The sequence below is a fragment of the Chiloscyllium plagiosum genome, chromosome 4 (assembly GCF_004010195.1).
Source record: "Chiloscyllium plagiosum isolate BGI_BamShark_2017 chromosome 4, ASM401019v2, whole genome shotgun sequence".
NCBI lineage: Eukaryota > Metazoa > Chordata > Chondrichthyes > Orectolobiformes > Hemiscylliidae > Chiloscyllium > Chiloscyllium plagiosum.
Window position 1 is genome coordinate 123751162 of NC_057713.1, and position 17796 is coordinate 123768957.

Below are 17796 nucleotides of genomic sequence, written 5' to 3' on the forward strand. Positions count from 1 at the left end.
ACAGAGAAATAAAATGCCAAAATGAGGTAACACCTTATTTTCCTCAGCAAGTAGTTAAGAGCTAAAATGCATTTAGTGAGAATATGGCAGAGACAATTCAGTCATCGTTTTCAAAAGGAAACCGGATGATCAATTGAAGAGAAACACATTACAGTGTCATTGACAAAGGTAGGGGATGAATGATTGGGACTAGATGAACTGTTCCTGCAAAGAAGTGGCATGGACATGAATGACTGAAGGGTTTCCTTTTGTCCTGTAACTATTCTATGGTTGTATCAAATCTAAAACTACTCAGTGTTAGAGATTATTATACAGCAACCGCTGCAGGAAATCTATTGTTTAGAGATGCAAGATAAGAATAGGATCATATTTGGCCGTGACCATCCATTGAATGAAAGAATGTGTCAAGGCCCATAGCTTCATAACATGCAGTTGGGTGAGTTTTCAATGGAGAACACATACGAATAAAACCGCACGTCATTGAAAAGTCGTGAAAGGAAGGGAACAAAAGCTAGTGAAAAGTATAGGAAAGCAAAATTAATAATGCTAAATTTACCAAGGAAAAGATCGAACGTCTAGCTCTCAAATCTGGATTATGAAGGAGAACGTGTAAATAACAGGAAGGACTGTGAATTGTATATTCAATATCTATTGCTGGATGACCTTGAATGAGCCCAGACGCAAAAGGAATGGAGAATATGGTGACTGAAATTATTTTTGTAAAGAAGAAAATGGATGGTTTTCCATTTTCAATATAAAGATGGTAAAATGGTGGAACGGATGCCGGTGGTGACCCGACAAATCTGATTTTTATTACATTGATATATTCTGAAGATTACCATTTAAACCTTGAAGATATAAAAAATCCAAAGTCCTCACTCAGGAAGGGGAATAATTAATTTAAAATTAAATATTTTAAATTAAAATCTGGCTATATGTTCCAATATTTTTATTTTCTTTTATCATTGTGGCATAAATGCAAATCTTCCATCTGTCTAAAAGCTGCCATTATTCAGATGTGAATCATGACAATGCCTTTTGGTATGCCATTCTTCTGCCAGGATTATCATAGCTAAACATAATCCTGACCACATCCACGAAATACAATGACTTCTACAGAAATCAACGATAGGTCCTTCATTGATTATTATCTATTAAAGGTAAATGACAGAACTCTGTTTGCTGTGGTTGATGAGATGAGCTCACTTTTCAGACTGCGACTGAAGCAGGGATCTCCCTGTGCTTATGGTTTTCTGACTGATCGAATTAATTTACTAAGCAACTGGGTTAGCAGATATTTGGACATAGCTTATTTCATGAGAAATGCTGTAAAAATCTAAGTTGTTTCTTATTTAGTTCTGCTCTTTAGATATTGCCCACCAGCATTATCTTCATTAAATAGACCTCAACATTTGGCACTCAGCAAACTGAAGTCTGATGTTATAACAACAAATTAACCCAATGTCAGTTTATAATGGAAGCAGCATTGCCAATAAGATGTAATTTACAGCTGCCAGACTGATGTCACACACTGTAGGCCATTTGTGGTGCTAATTAAATCTCATTAGTTTAGCAAAATGAAATGACTAATTATAATATTACAAAAACTCATCTTTAAACACGTTTCAACATTTATTAATAACTTCATAATAGATTATATGATAATTCAAATGAGATATATTTTTAAAAATCAATCTGTTTAAAAAAGCAAGCTTTCTAAAATTGAAATGTCGCTATTTATACCCAGCTAAAGTTTCAAAGAATTTCATTTGCATGCATGAGCAATTACAGCTGGTATCATTACCAATTACAGACACAATGACACACAGACAGATAGTGACACCATGTCATCAAATTCTTCCAGGCCTCACTAAAAATAATGACTTTTAAATGCAAATACAGCACTTAAAACATATGCCTTTAGGCTATTTAGCACTCCCAAGAGGATAGGGTAACTAAATTTAAATATATTAAAAGTAAACAAGGAAGCAGTTCATGCCCTGGGCCTGTTTGATATGGAAAAGATCATTGGTGCCAATGCTAAATTACCTATTGTAGGTGTGGTCTTATTATTTGAAGGCATTTCCAACTTTCCATATTAACTGAGAGTTTTCACAAGACACTGTCCTGAAGACTGAAATGAAATATTAGTTGTTTCTTCACACTATTGAATGCAAGGCCCCAGTTGGAGGTGTACTCTTAGTTTTTGACCAGAGGAGGCCAGTTTCTAGCTTTAAGTCAAGTTTAAAACAAGGAAAGAAGGGAAGCATTGCAGATTGAAAGAATGAGAGCTTGGAAGGGAGAAAACGTAAAATCATCGAGGAAGTGGGTGACCTTGGAGGTTTCATTACTTTTCCAATGTTTAAACCCAAAACCAAGACCTTGTCTCTCCAAAAAGGATGGGTACAGCATAAAAAGAGGCGATTCAGTCTATTATATTCATGCCAATTAGCAACGGTCTAACTACATTAATCCCATTTTTCAGTTTATGGTCCACTACCCTGAAGACTGTGGGAATGCAAGTGAATATTTAAGCATGATTAAATGAAGGGAGAGTTTCTGGCTAAATCCACATTTGTGGGCAGTGAGGTGCAAACTCCTAGGTGAAAAAAATTCTCAGTGTTCTCTTAGTCTTATACCTCTTACCTTCAATCTATGCCCCCTGGTTATTGACCACCCTACTCATGGAATAAAAATAGGCGAAAGTGAGGACTGCAGATCACAGTCAAGATTAGAGCAGTGCTGGAAAAGCACAGCAGGTCAGGCAGCATCCAAGGAGCAGGAAAATCGACATTTCAGGCAAAAGCCCTTCATAAGAAAAAGTGCCTTCCTATCCAATTTACTTATACCCCTCACAATTGTATGCAATTCTATTACGTTTTCTCTCGACCTTCGCTGCTGCAAGGAAAACAAGCCCAGCCTATCCAATAATTAGATAATAATAAGGGGGAGGTGAGGGTCTAGTGGTATTATCACTCGACTATCACTTGACCAGAAACCCAGAAAAATGTTCTGGGGACCTGAATTTGAATCCCGCCATGAAGGATAGCAGATGGTGGAATTTGAATTCAATTTAAAAAATCTTGAATTAAGGATCAACTGATGACCATGAAATCATTGTCAATTGTCAGAAAAGCCCATCTGACAAAACTCTAATGCCCTTTAGGGAAGGAAATCTACCATTCTTACCTGGTCTGGCCTACATATGACTCCAGAACCACAGCAATGTGGTTGACTCTCAACTGTCCTCTGAAATGGCTTAGCAAGCCTCTCAGTTGCATTAATCGCTAGAAAGTCACACCAAAGAAATGAAACCAGACGGATGAAACCTCGCAACAACCTTGGAACCGTAAAAAACAATGGCAAAAACACAAACAGCCCTGTCGACCAAAGTCCTCCTTCCCAACATCTGGGGGCGAGTGCCAAAATTGGGAGAACTGTCTCACAGACTAGTCAAGGAACAGTCTGATATAGTCATTCTTACAGAATCATACCTTACAGATAACACCCCAGACACCATCATACCATCCCTGGATATGGACTCCAGCAGGACACACCCAGCAGAGGTGGCGGCACAGTGGTACACAGTCAGGGGGCAGTTGCCCTGAGAGTCCTTGACATCGACTCTGGACCCCATGAAGTCTCATGGCTTTGGGTTAAACATGTACAAGGAAACCTCTTACTGGTTACCATGTACCCTCCTTCTTCGGCTGATGAATCAGTGTGCCTCCATATTGAACAACATATGGAGGAAGTACTGAGGGTACCAAGTGTGGCTTGGCAGCAGCATTACTGACTGAGCTGGTTGGGTCCTAAAGGACGTAGCTGCTAGACTAGATCTGTGGCAGGTGGTGAAGGAACCTATAAGAGGGAAAAAACATACTTGACCTCATCCTTACTAATCTGCCAGCTGCAGAAGCATCTGTCCATGACAATACAGGTAAAACTGATCACCGCATAGTCCTTGTGGAGATGAAGCCCTGCCTTCACATTGAGAATAACCTATCATCGTACTAAATGGGACAGACTTCGAACCGATCTAGCAGCTCAAGATTGGGCATCCAAAAGGCTCTGTGGGCCATCCAAAGCAGCAGAACTGCACTCCAGCACAATCTGCAACCTCATGGCCTGGCATATCCCCCACTGAACCATGAGCATCAAGCCAGGGGATCAACCCTGGTTCAATGGAGAGTGGAGGAGGGCATGCCAGGAGCAGCATCAAGCTTACCTAAAAATGAGGTGTTAACCTGGTGCAGCTACCAAACAATCTCAGAGACGCCCAGTTTGGGTTTCGCCAGGGACACTCAGCTCCTGATCTCATTACAGCCTTGGTTCAAACATGGCCAAAAGACTACTTGCATGCCAAACGGCATAAACAGAAAGTTATAAGATAGGGCTAAGTGATCTCACAACCAACGGATCAGATCTAAGCTCTGCAGTCCTTCCACATCCAGTCATGAGTAGTGGTGGACAATTGAACAACTCACTGGAGGAGAAGGCTCCACAAATATTCCCAACCTCAATGATGGAGGAACCCAACACATCAGTGCAAAAGGTAAAGCTGAGGCATCTGCAATAATCTTCAGTCAGAAGTGCTAAGTGGGTGATCTATTTCGGGCTCCTCCAGTGGTCCCCAGCGTCACAGATACCAGTCTACAGCCAATTCAATTCACTTCACATGATATCAAGAAACGGCTGGAGGAACTGGATACTGGAAAGGCAATGGGTCCTGATAACATTCCAGCAATGATACTGAAAATGTGTGCTCCCTGACCCAAGCTCTTCCAGTACAGTTACAGCATTGGCACCTACCTGACAATGTGGAAAATTGCCCAGGTTTATCCTGCACACAAAAAGCAAGACAAATCTAACCCAGCCAATTACTGCCCAGTCTACTCTCCATCATCAGTAAAGTGATGAAAGGGGTCATCAACAGTGCTATCAAGCAGCACCTGCTCAGCAACAATCTCAGAGACGCCCAGTTTGGGTTTCGCCAGGGACACTCAGCTCCTGATCTCATTACAGCCTTGGTTCAAACATGGCCAAAAGAACTGAATTCTACAGGTGAGGTGAGAGTGACTGCCCTTGACATCAAGGCCACATTTGACTGAGTATGGCATCAAGGAACCCTGGCAAAACTGGAATCAATGAGTATCAGGGGGCAAGCACTCTGCTGGTTAGAGTCATACCTGGCACAAAGGAAGATGGTTGTGGTTGTGGAGGATCAGTCAGCTAAGCTCCAAGGCATGTCTGCAGGAGTCCCTCAGGGTATTATCCTAGACCCAACAATCTTCAGTTGCTTCATCAATGACCTTCCCTCTGCTATAAGGTCAGAAGTGGGGATGATCGTCGATGATTGCATAGTGTTCAGCCAACAAGTGACAAGTAACATTCACGCCACACAAATGCCAGACAATTACCATCACCAATAAGAGACATTCTAACCACTGCCCCTTGACATTCAATGGTGTTACCATCACTGAATCCCCCATTGTCAATATCCTTAAGGTTACCATTGACCAGAAACCCAACTGGACTCACCACATAAACACAGTAGCTACTAGAGCAGGTCAGAGACTAGGAATACTGCAGTGAGTAACTCACCTCCTGATACCCCAAGGTCTATCCACCAACTACAACGCACAAGTCAGGAGTGTGATGGAATGCTTCCCACTTCCCTGGATGGGTGCAGCTCCAACAATACCCAAGAAGCTTGACACCATCCAGGACAAAGCAACCCGCACCTCTACAAGCATTCAATCCCTGCACCACCAGCACTCAGTAGCAGCAGTGTGCACTTTCTACAAAATGCACTGCAAACATTCACCAAAGATCCTTAGACAGAACCATCCAAACCTACGACCACTTCCATCTAGAAGGACAAGTGCAGCAGATACTTGAGAACACCACCACTTGCAAGTTCCCCCCCAAGCCACTCACCATCCTGACTTGGAAATATACCACAATTTCTTCACAGTCGTTGGTCAAAATCCTGGAATTCCTTCCCTATTGGCATTGTGGGTTAACCCATAGCAAGTGGATTGCAGCGATTCAAGAAGACAGCTCACCACCACCTTCTGAAGGGCAAATAAGGATGGTCTAGCAATGCTGGCCAGCCAGTGACACCCAAGTCCCACAAATCAATTTAAAAAAAAAAGCTCAGATCCTTCAGTCCAGGCAGCTCTGCACCCTCTCCAGTGCAATCACATCTTTCCCATAATCAGAACTGCACTCAGTACTCCAGTTGTGACCTAAGAGCTTTATACAGTTCTGGCATGCCTCCCTTCTCTTGTACTCTATGCCTCAGTTAATAAAGACAAGTATTGCATGTGCCTCCTTAGCCACCTATCTATCTGTCTTGCTAACTTCAGGGATCTGTAGATAAGTACACCAAGGTTTCTTTGATCTTCAGTACGTTCCAGGGTCCTACCATTTATAGCACAATCCCTTGCTTTGTTAGCTCTCACCACGCTTTTCTCGACTGGATTCCAATTGCCACTGTTCAGCCCATCTGACCAGCTCATTGATATCCTCCCTGCTGTTTATAGCTATCTTCTTCACCATTTACCATCCTTCTGATTTTTGTGTCAACAGTGAACTTCTTGATCATACTCCTTACATTTTACTTCTAAAATCATGAATGTACATCATAAGCAGCTAGGGCCCGAGCACTGAGCCCTGTGGAAGGCAATATATTTCTTCAAAACAGTCAGTATTACAATTGAAACTTCAGTGAAGAATTCAGTACAGTATCACAAAATACAGGTTTACAAAAGACTTGGAAATAAAAAGGAATGCCTCCAAAATTGTTGTGAAACACTGTGTAGTTAGAAAGACAGATATTCAATTTAAAACATCATTAGTGAACATAAAAATACCAGAAGGCCATGAGATATTGGAGCAGAAGTGGGCCATTTGACCTATCTTGTCTGCCTTGCCATTTAACAAAATCACTGTTGTTCTGATAATCCTCAACTCCACTTGCCTGCCTTTTTCCCCAGAAGCCTCAATTCCTTACTGATTAAAAATCCGTCTCTCTCAGCCTTGAGTATACTCAATGACCCAGCCTCAACAGCCCTCTGTGATAAATAATTCAACATTCGCGAGCCACCCAGAGAAGAAATTCCTCCATATTTCTGATTTAAAAGGGCGACCCCTTACTCTCAGATTACACCTGCTGTCCCAGACTCTCCCATAAAAGGAAACAACCTCTCAGCATCTGGCCCCTGAAGTCGAGCCCCTTAAGAACCTTCTTTGTTTCAGTAAGATTTCCTCTCACACTTCTAAACTCCAATGAGTACAAGCCCAACCTACTAAATCTGTCTTTATAAGAAAAATTGTCTGTACTGAGATTAACCGAATGACCCTTACCCAGAGTGTCTCGATGTCAGTATATTATCATTTAGACTTTACCTGTGGTGCGTGAAGCACAAATTCTGACTGTTACTCTAATCTTTTTCTCTGTTTTTAAATTACTCCTTACTTTATCATTTCCCCTGACTCCTATCCATATGACCATCAACAATAAGAGCAGGCCCCTTGAGCCTCATCCACCATTCAATAGGATCATGGCTGATCTAAGAGTCTTTTCTCTCCTTACAGGTGCTGCCAGACCTGCTGAGATTTTCCAGAATTTTCTCTTTTGTCTAAGATTCCTCACATCCACTTTCCTGCCTTTTCACTATAATTCTTAATTCCACTACAAATCAATAATCTATCCATCTCAGCCTTAAAGATCACAAGGATTTTGCCCTCAGTCTTTCTGTGGCAAGAAATTCCAAAGGCTGACAACTCTGAGAGAAGAATTTCATTTTCATTTCAGTCTTAAACTGGTACCCCTTATTCGGAGATTATGTCCCCTAGTCCTGGACTCTCCCAAGAGGGGAAAGATTCTTTCAGCATTTACCTTGTCAAACTGATAAGAATCTTGCATGTTTCAATGAGATCATCTCTCATTCTTCTAAACTCCAGTGAGTAGAGTCCCAAACTGTTTAGGCTTTGCTCATAAAGACAATCCCTCACACCTGGGATAATCTTAGTGAATCTTCGCTGAACTGCCTCAAATGAAAAGATATCTTTCCTTAATAAGGGGACCAAAACTGCTCACAGTATTCCAGATGTGGTCTCATCAACAACTTGTACAGTTGTAGTAAGACTTCCCTACTCTTATCAGGGCAGGCTGGTGGCTCTGTGGTTAGCACTGCTGCTTCACAGCACCAGGGACCTAGGTTTGATTCCAGCCTCAAGTGACTGTATGGAGTTTGTATGTTCTCTTGTGTCTATGTGAGTTTCTGCTAGGTGCTCTGATATCCTTCCACAGTCCAAAGAAGTGCAGGTTAAGTGGATTGGCCATTCTAAATGGCCCTGTAATGTCCAGGAAGGTGTAAATTAGGTGAATTAGCCAATGTGGGATTATGGGGACAGAATAGGGGGCTAGGTCTGGATGGAATGCTATTTGGAGGGTTGGTGCAAACTCAATGTTCCAAATGACGTCTTTCTGCACTGTAGGATTCTGTGATTCTATCCCCCAATCCTGTTGAAATAATGGACAACATTCCATTCAGCTGATTATTCACTGCACCTCTGTGTTCGCTTTCTATGTTTCATGCACAAATACAAGAAGAAGGAAACATACTTAAGGTTGAGGAGTCAAGGATCAGTCAGGGCTGTAGAGGCTTACAAAGTAGCCAGGAAGGAATTGAAGAATGGAATTAGGAGAGCAAGAAGGGGACATTAAAAATCTTGAGCGAGTAAGATTAAGGAAAACCCTAAGGCAATCTACACTTATGTAAGGAATAAGAGGATGGTCAGAATGAGGGTAGGGCCGATCAAGCATAGTGGAGGGAATTTGTGCCTGGAGTTGGAGGAAGTAGGGGAGGTTCTTAATGAATACTGTGCTTCAGTATTCACTACTGAGAGGGACCTTGATGTTTCTGAAGACAGCACGAAACAGGATGATATGCTCAAACAGGTTGATGGTAAGAAGGAGGATGTGCTGAAAATGTTGAACAACAAAGGACAGATAAGTCCCCTGGGCCAGACAGGATATACCCAAAGTTACTACAGGAAGTGAAGGAAGAGATTACTGCGCCTTTGGCGATGACCTTTGCATCGATGATTGCAGGTGGCAAGTATTATTTCCTTGTTCAAGAAATGGAATAGAGATAATCCTGGGAATTACAGACCAGTCAGTCTTACATCTGTGGTGAGCAAATTATTGGAGAGGATTCTGAGAGAAAGGATTTATGATTACTTGAAAAACCATAGTTTGATTATGGATAGCAAGCATGACTTTATGAGGGGCAGGTCATGACTTACAAGCCTTTTTGAATTATTTGAGAATGTGACAAAACACATTGATGAAGGCAGAGCAGTGGATGTGGCGTACATGGATGTTAGCAAGGCATTTCATAAGGTTCCCCATGGTAGGTTCATTCAGAAAATAAGGAGGCATGGAATACAGGGAAATTTAGTTGCCTGTATACAGAATTGGTTGGCCCATAGAAGTGAGAGGGTGGTAGCAGATGGAAAATATTCAGCCTGGAGCTTGGTGACCAGTGGTGTTCTACAGGGATCTGTTCTGGGACCTTTGCTCTTTGTGATTTTTATAAATGACTTGGATGAGGAAGTGGAAGAATGGGTTAGTAAGTTTGCCGATGACACAAAGGTTGGTGGAGTGGTGGATAGTGTAGAGGGCTCTTGTAGGTTGCAATGGAACATTGATGGTAAGTGGCAGATGGAGTTAAACCTGGAAAAATGTGAAGTGATTCATTTTGGAAGGTCAAATTTGAATACAGAACAGAGGATTAAAGGCACGATTCTTGGCAGTGTGCATGAGCAGAGGGATCTTGGGGTCCATGTTCATAGATCCCTCAAAGTTGCCACCGAAGTTGATAGGGTTGTTAAGAAGACTTATGGTGTATTGGCTTTCATTAGCAGGGGGATTGAGTTTAAGAGCCATGAGGATGTGCTGCAGCTCTATAAAGCCCTGGACCACACTTGGAATATTGTGTTCACTTCTGGTTGCCTCATTATAGAATGGATGCGGAAGCTTTGGAGAGGGTGCAGAAGAGATTTACCAGGATGCTGCCGGTACTGGAGGGCATGTCTTATGAAGAGAGGTTGACGGAGCTAGGGCTTTTCTCATTGGAGTGAAGAAAGATGAGAGGTGACTTGATAGAGGTGCACAAGATGCTGAGAGGCGTAGATAGAGTGAATCATCAGAGACTTTTTCCCAGGGCAGAAATGGCTATCACAAGGGTGTATAATTTTAAGGTGATTGGAGGAAGGTTTAGGAGAGATGTCAGAGGTCAGTTCTTTACACAGAACGTGGTGGGTGCATGGAATGCATGGCCAGCGATGCCTGATAGATTAAGGACATTTAATCTATTCTTGGATAGGCACATGAATGATTGTAAAATGTAGGTTTTATAGGTTAGTTTGATCTTAGAGTAGGATAAAAAGTTGGCACAACATCCAGGGCCAAAGGACCGGTACTGTCCTATGTTCTATGTCCCCCAATTCCCTTTGTGCTGCATTTTTCTCCACTTTTCACCACTTAAATAAAATTCTGTTCTTTTAATCTCCCCTCTAAAATGAACAACTTCACATTTTCCCATATTATGTTCCATTTAGTCAACTTTTTGCCAACTTACTTAACCCATCAAAACCTCTCTGTAAACTGTTTGTATCTCTCTCACAACCTGTCTTTCCACTTATTTTTGTGTTGTCTGAAAATGTGGCTGCAGTATACTTCCCTCCTTCATCCAAATCATTAATATATATCTTAAACAGTTGTGGTCCCAGAATTGACCTCTGTCCACTGGTTACCACCCTGGTAATAGGTTGCTAACTTGAAAAAGAACGCTGTATACCTACTCACTGTTTCCTGCCCATTAGCCAATTCTCTATCTGTGTCAATATACTACCTCCAACACTGTGGGCTTTTATCTTACGGCTCAGCCTTTTGTGTGTTTCCTTGTTGGATGCCTTCTGGAAGCCCAAATACAATACATCTATTGGTTCCCCTCTATCCAATCTGTTTGAGAGATCCTTGAAAATCTACAATTAAATACTCAGTAGACGTGTTTAATATCCTTCTGATCCCCATTTATCCTTGCTGCCAGTAACCTGGTTCCAGCTTGTCTCAAGTGGAGCACATTCCAATGGTTCTATTTCTTTGTGTCACAATAATGCTGGTGTTCAGTGAAACAGGAAACTATAGTATACCTCTTCAGCGTGGCTTTTTGTCTTTATTTCAGCTGTAGACATCTTGAATTGAAAATCTTTGGCATGAGACTTCTCTTTCAGTAGCTCTTCACAGACATTATGATATTTATGTTGTAGCTGTTTCAACTCTTCTTCCAGCGCAGATATATGACTTTCCTGATCCTTAATCTGAAAGCATCAAGCATTCCACTTATTGTAATGAGAATATAATGGGAACTAACATGCTTTACAATCTATTATTCTCACTTGGAATGATTAATTTTAAAAGTCACAGGAAAGTGAGTTACAATTCAAACAAACTTCTCATTCCATTGATCCAAATGATCTTTGACATCTCAGTTCATGTATGTCAGTTCAGGCATGGGCTCACAGCACCAAACTGTATCAGGATGACTTAAAAATACTTTTCTACCAATATAAGGTCTAAGATTTCAAATGCTCTCATTTATAGAGTCATACAGCACAGAAGTAGACACTTCTAGAACATAGAACATAGAACAATACAGCACAGAACAGGCCCTTCGGCCCACGATGTTGTGCTGAACATTGGTCCTAGCTTAAGCACCTATCCATGTACCTATCCAATTGCCGCTTAAAGGTCACCAATGATTCTGACTCTGCCACTCCCACAGGCAGCGCATTCCATGCCCCCACCACTCTCTGGGTAAAGAACCTACCCCTGACATCCCCCCATACCTTCCACCCTTCACCTTAAATTTATGTCCCCTTGTAACACTCTGTTGTACCCGGGGAAAAAGTTTCTGACTGTCTACTCTACCTATTCCTCTGATCATCTTATAAAGCTCTATCAAGTCACCCCTCATCCTTCGCCGTTCCAACAAGAAAAGGCCGAGAACTCTCAACCTACCCTCGTACGACTTCCGCTCCATTCCAGGCAACATCCTGGTAAATCTTCTCTGCAAAGCAGAGAAATGACATCCAGTGAGAGTGAGTAGACTGTTGTTGGGATGAGGTGAAGGAGCCTCTTGGCAAAACCACATCGTCTCCAACCTCATCCGTGTTGGCAGATGTCGTTGGTGATGGTGGGGAGGGCTAATGGAGGGGGGGGTGAAGAGGAGGAACTCAAGCGGCTGCTGCCTGCACCTGTCTTCAAAGGGACCACTTTCAAGAAGAGGTGGTGAGCTTTGCACCCAAGAGAGCATCACGAGGAGAGATCAGGGGCTTGTCAAACAGCAGAGGACCCAGAACTGATCCCTGCGGAACTCCACTGGTAACTGGGCTCCAGGCTGAATATTCAACATCCACCACCACTCTCTGACTTCGACCGGTTAGCCAGTTCTATCCAACTAGCCAAATTTCCCACTATCCCATGCCTCCTGACTTTCCACTTAAGCCTACCATAAGGAACCTTATCAAATGCCTTACTAAAATCCATGTACACTACATCCACTGCTCTACCCTCATCCACATGCTTGGTCATGTTCAACTCAGCCAACCATGTTCCCAAGCTAAACTGGACCAACTTGCCTGCATTAGCCCATAATCCCTCTAAATCTTTCCTATCCATGTACCTGTCCACATGTCTTTTAAATGTTGTAACTATACCTGCATCTACCACTTCCTCTGGCAGTTCATTCCAGAAATGAATCACCCTCTGTATGAAAACGTTGCCCCCTCAGGTCCCTTTTCAAGCTTTCTCCTCTCACCTTAAAAATATGCCCAAAAACCAAATCAAAAATTGCTGGAAAGGCTCAGCAGGTGTGTCAGCACTTGTGGAGAGAAATCAGAGATAAAGTTTTGAGTTGAGTGAAAATTCCTCAGATTTCTCTCCAGAGATGCTGCCAGACCTGCACAGCTTTTCCAGCAATTTTTGTTTTTGTTTCTGATTTACAACATCCATAGTTCTTTCAGCTTTCAAAGATGTGCCCACCCCAAGGAAAAGACATTTGCTATTCACCTTATCTGCGCAACTTCCTAATTTTATAAACCTCTATAAGGTCACTTTTCAACCGCTCACATTCCAGTGAAAAACATCCCAGTTTTTCCAGCCTCTCCTTACTGGTGGATAGAAGTGTGAAAAGGTCACACTGATGCATAGCTATAACCAAGGCTGACATATACAGTTAAAAGGTTTATACTAAAAGTTTAGTCTGTATCTAATCATGGTAAACCTGACCTAAAAAAGCTCAATCTGAATGTATGATAGGAAAGAGTCCCGTTCTGAAGACCACCATCTCATTTAATACCAAAAAAAACACTCCAAGTTGAGAAACATTTAGGAGTGAATGGTTTAAATTCTTTCCTTGAGCACAATGCTCAATAAGTTTGGTGTAGCCTTATAGATGCACTGCTAACCCAACAAAATTCTGGCATCAGCTTAACCCTCTGCTTCTTTTGTGGGCTTACAGTCAGGTAAACATTTACAAAACAGATATTGCTGTTTAAAGCAGCATTTGTCTGAAATTGAATGTCACAGGAACATTTGCACTCATTTTAGCCTTAGATTTTACTGCTCCCAGAAAGAAGGAAATCTATCTCGGCTTCACTTAGATTTTATAAGCAACTCACCTACTGGACTTGTTGTCACTGCTCTTATATTCAAAATTCCATTCTTAATCCACTCCTCTGTTCCTGTGTAAAATCTTGGGAAATCCCTACTTTGGGTTTCTTTGTTAATTAAAGGAACCCAAACATGATGACTGATTGATTGTAAATTAGTGTCATTTCTGGTTGTGATAGAATAATCTCACTTGTGATACATTCTGGTTACAAGAGACTGACAGGTGACATGATGGAAAATTAGGCCTTCATTTACAGTGTTTTATTGACCCCAACTGCTTCAAGGGAACCAAATATCAATAATTAATGTACATCAGAAATTTAGCAAAATGCCACACAGATGGTGTGAAAACTTAAAGGCAAAGACTTGTAGAATCCTTGACCTAGATTGTGTTGAGACAAATTACTTGAGTACCAAGCCAACCATATTTTTCTTGCTTTAGTCAACTTTAGCCTTAGAATGATTTTTCGAGTTAATACATATCTGAGCATGTGTCATCAACAATTCTGAGATTCTGACCTGTTTGGATGGGTACAGGTGCCTTTTGCAGTTGAATTGTTCAAATAAACAGCAAGATAATTATGAGATTAAATCAGTTTCCAAAAAGGTTTCAATGAAACAAGCATATAAGAAAGTGTGTTCTGAGCGGAGAGATTGTAGGGATATTACATGTTACATTGACGGATCATGACTGGGAGAAGTCACTTCTGATCAAGATGTAAACAATAATACTGTTGCACTTCGATACTATTGCTCAGATATCAGCATGTACTGAGTATTACTTGTACTAAATAAAACAAAACACAATCATGAATTCAGGCATCAGTCTGAATCATTTCAGAACTGAAGAATAAAGCATTTATTGACTCTAATGCTTGCCAAAGGTCATTTGTGAACAATGACACAACATAACTACTTATAAAAATTGAAAGTTCATTTACTATCTCCATTTCACTTTTTGTTTAATTTTGAGATTATCCACTTCTGCTTCTAATTCAGACATGTGGTAGTTTAATTTAACCAAATGCCTTTGTTGCTTCTGATACTGGCTCTGTTCCTCATTGACCTCATCCCTTAAAGTCCTTACTAAATCCTCTTGCCGTTGAAACGACAACATAAATAACAACACTATTAAAGCATTAAAAGAACTAAATAAAATAAATAATTTACATTTCAGAGCTTGTTTTGAAGTCACTACCAAGTTATCTTAAATGACAAATCTATTAAAGTAGACTGACAATCGTTATTGCCAATAGGAAAGATGTAACTGTTCTGGAAATGTACATGCATTCAAAGAGAAGTTTGATACTGCTTGGGAGAAAGATTTCAGGTGGAACCTTCTGTTGGTGATGTGAGTCTTGCTGCTAGCTGGCTAGCCAGTGAGATACCAGGAGTACACCAACTAACAAAGACCTGTTTGGTCTTCCATCAGTTAGGTAGTTCCAAGGACACTGGAAGGTCTTTCTCTGGATTTACATTTCGAGGGTAGATGTCCTGCTTGCGAGCAATTGCTACATCGGAGGCTGTTGCTGCTACCAGAAGGGAAATGCACAGTCTAAAGATCTAGGAGTCAAATGAATGAATTGTGGATAGGGGAGTGAGCAACATGAGACGAGGGGATGAAATGGAGAATAGTGAATCAGAACCAAGGGTTAGAACTGGCTGTCTGTGCTCAGTGCCTGTGCTCTTTAACAGGCACCAAGTGCCTTTTGTCAAGTGCGCCCATCAATGAAACAAAAAAACAGCCACACTCCTTTTGCTTCAGGGAAGTTTGTTGTTTATAGGTTTGCTTTCCACTGGTTTCATGGACTTTTCAAAGGTTCCAACTGACAATGGGGCAGGAAGTTTGACTATAAACCTTCTGTCCCCCTAAACTAAATTCTAATGGAGGTAGGAAAGGGGTGGAGATCAGATACAATTCCTGCCCTCCCCAATGAAAGGTTCAACATGCCTTCTATCTTCATCACCTGTAGCAGCATAACACTACCAAAAACTTTTGACATCATCCACTTATGAGGGCTTTCAAGCAGTATTTAAAAAAAAGTCACTCAACTATCACTTGATGTAACTTTGAATGAAAAGTAATCTTTCAGCTATAAGTTGATGTTAAGTTTTCAGGTTTCTTTTTTTTCTTCTCTTCCTTTGTTTAGTTCTGTGTGGGCTTTCAGAGTAGCGGGATATGGATGTTAGGGCAGTTGCATGTTCCTCCTGCAGAATGTGGCAGGTGAGAGACACTTCACATATCTCTGCCGACTACATCTGCAGGAAGTGCACCCAACTCCAGCTCCTCGAAAACCAAGTTAGGGAACTGGAGCTGGAGCTGGATGAACTACGGATCATTCGGGAGGCTGAGGGGGAAATTGAGAAGATGTACAGGGAGGTGGTCACTCCCCAGACACAGGATAAGGACAGGTGAGTTACTGTCAGGGGGAGGAAAGGGAACCGACGGTCAGAGCAGGGATCCCTTGTGGCTGTTCCCTTCAGCAATAAGTACACCGTTTTGGATACTGCTGGTGGGGACAGCCTACCAGGGGAAAGTCATAGTTATCAGATCTCTGGCACTGAGCCTGGCACTGTGGCTCAGAAGGGAAGGGGGGGAATAGAAAAGCGCTAGTGGTAGGGGACTCAATAGTTAGACGGATTGACAGGAGGGTTTGTGGTCAGGAACAGGGTTCCTGGAAAGTATGTTACCTCCCTGGTGACAGGGTCCGGGAAGTCACTGATCGGGTTTACAAGATTCTGAAGGGGGAGGGTGAGCAGCCAGAAATCGTGGTACATATTGGCACCAATGATATAGCCAGGAAAGAGAGTGAGGATCTGAAAAGTGATTAAAGAGAGTTAGGTTGGAAGCTGAAGAGCAGGACGAGTAGAGTGGTAATCTCAGGTTTGCTGCTGGTGCCATGAGACAGTGAGATGAGGAACAGTCAGCGAATATAGCTCAACACTTGGCTGCGAGGCTGGTGCAGGAGGGAGGGCTTCAGATACCTAGACCATCGGGATACCTTCTGGGGAAGGTGGGACCTGTATAAGAAGAACGGGTTGCACCTGAACTGGAGGGGCACAAATGTCCTGGGTGGGAGATTTGCTTGTGCGATTCGGGAGGGTTTAAACTAGTTTGGCAGGGGGGTGGGAATCAGAGCTGCATATCTGAGAGGGGCAGTTGCTGACAGAACAGCGACAGGATATATTGAAGCTATCAGGAAGGTTTCTCATGTGATGAAACATAGGGATCGTTTAAAGTGTGTAGGCTTTAATGCAAGGAGTGTCCGGAATAAGAGTGATGAACTTAGAGCATGGATCAGTACTTGGGGCTATGATGTTGTGGCCATAATGGAGACGTGGATTTCACAGGGGCAGGAATGGTTGCTTGATGTTCCAGGGTTTAGAACGTTTAAAAAGAACAAGGAGGGTGGAAAAAGAGGAGGGAGTGTAGCATTGCTAATCAGAGAGTGCATCACAGCTACAGAAACAAAGGTTGTTGAGGAAGGTTTGTCTACTGAGTCAGTATAGGTGAAAATTAGGAACAGCAAGGGAGCAGCCACTGCATTGGGGGTTTTCCACAGACCACCGAATAACAGTAGAGAAATTGAAGATCGCATAGGCAGGCAGATTCTAGAAAAATGCAAAAGTAGCAGGGTTGTTGTTATGAGTGATTTCAACTTACCCAATATCGACTGGAACCTCCTCAGTGAAGATGGTTTGGATGGAGCCATTTTTGTCAGGTGTGTTCAGAAGGGTTTCCTTACTCAGTACGTAGACAGACCGACGTGGGGAGAAGCCATTTTGGATTTGGTGCTCGGCAACGAGCCAGGACAGGTGTCAGATCTCGCGGTGGGAGAGCACTTTGGTGAAAGAGATCACAACTGCCTCACATTTAGCATAGCCTTGGAGACTGAAAGGTGCAGTTACCGAGGGAAGATATTTAATTGGGGAAAAGGAAACTATGACGCTATCAGACAGGAGTTGGAAGTACAGACTGGGAGCAATTGTTCCACAGAAGGCACAGCAGATATGTGGAGACTATTTAAGGAGCAGTTGTTGTGAGT

The 17796-nt window shown here is 42.1% G+C and overlaps 1 protein-coding gene across 6 annotated transcripts in view; it reads right to left on the reverse strand.

The window, feature by feature from the left end:
* LOC122549388 (polyamine-modulated factor 1-binding protein 1-like) overlaps positions 1-17796 on the reverse strand; it is a 508658-nt gene that overhangs the window by 115280 nt on the left and 375582 nt on the right. For 5 of the 6 annotated variants that reach the window (XM_043689125.1, XM_043689128.1, XM_043689124.1 and 2 more), the window contains one exon: positions 11230-11397. The exons of the other annotated variant lie outside the window; for it this stretch is intronic. In XM_043689125.1, the coding sequence (XP_043545060.1) occupies positions 11230-11397 (168 nt within the window). The remainder of the gene's footprint in view (positions 1-11229; positions 11398-17796) is intronic. 6 annotated transcript variants of the gene reach the window in all.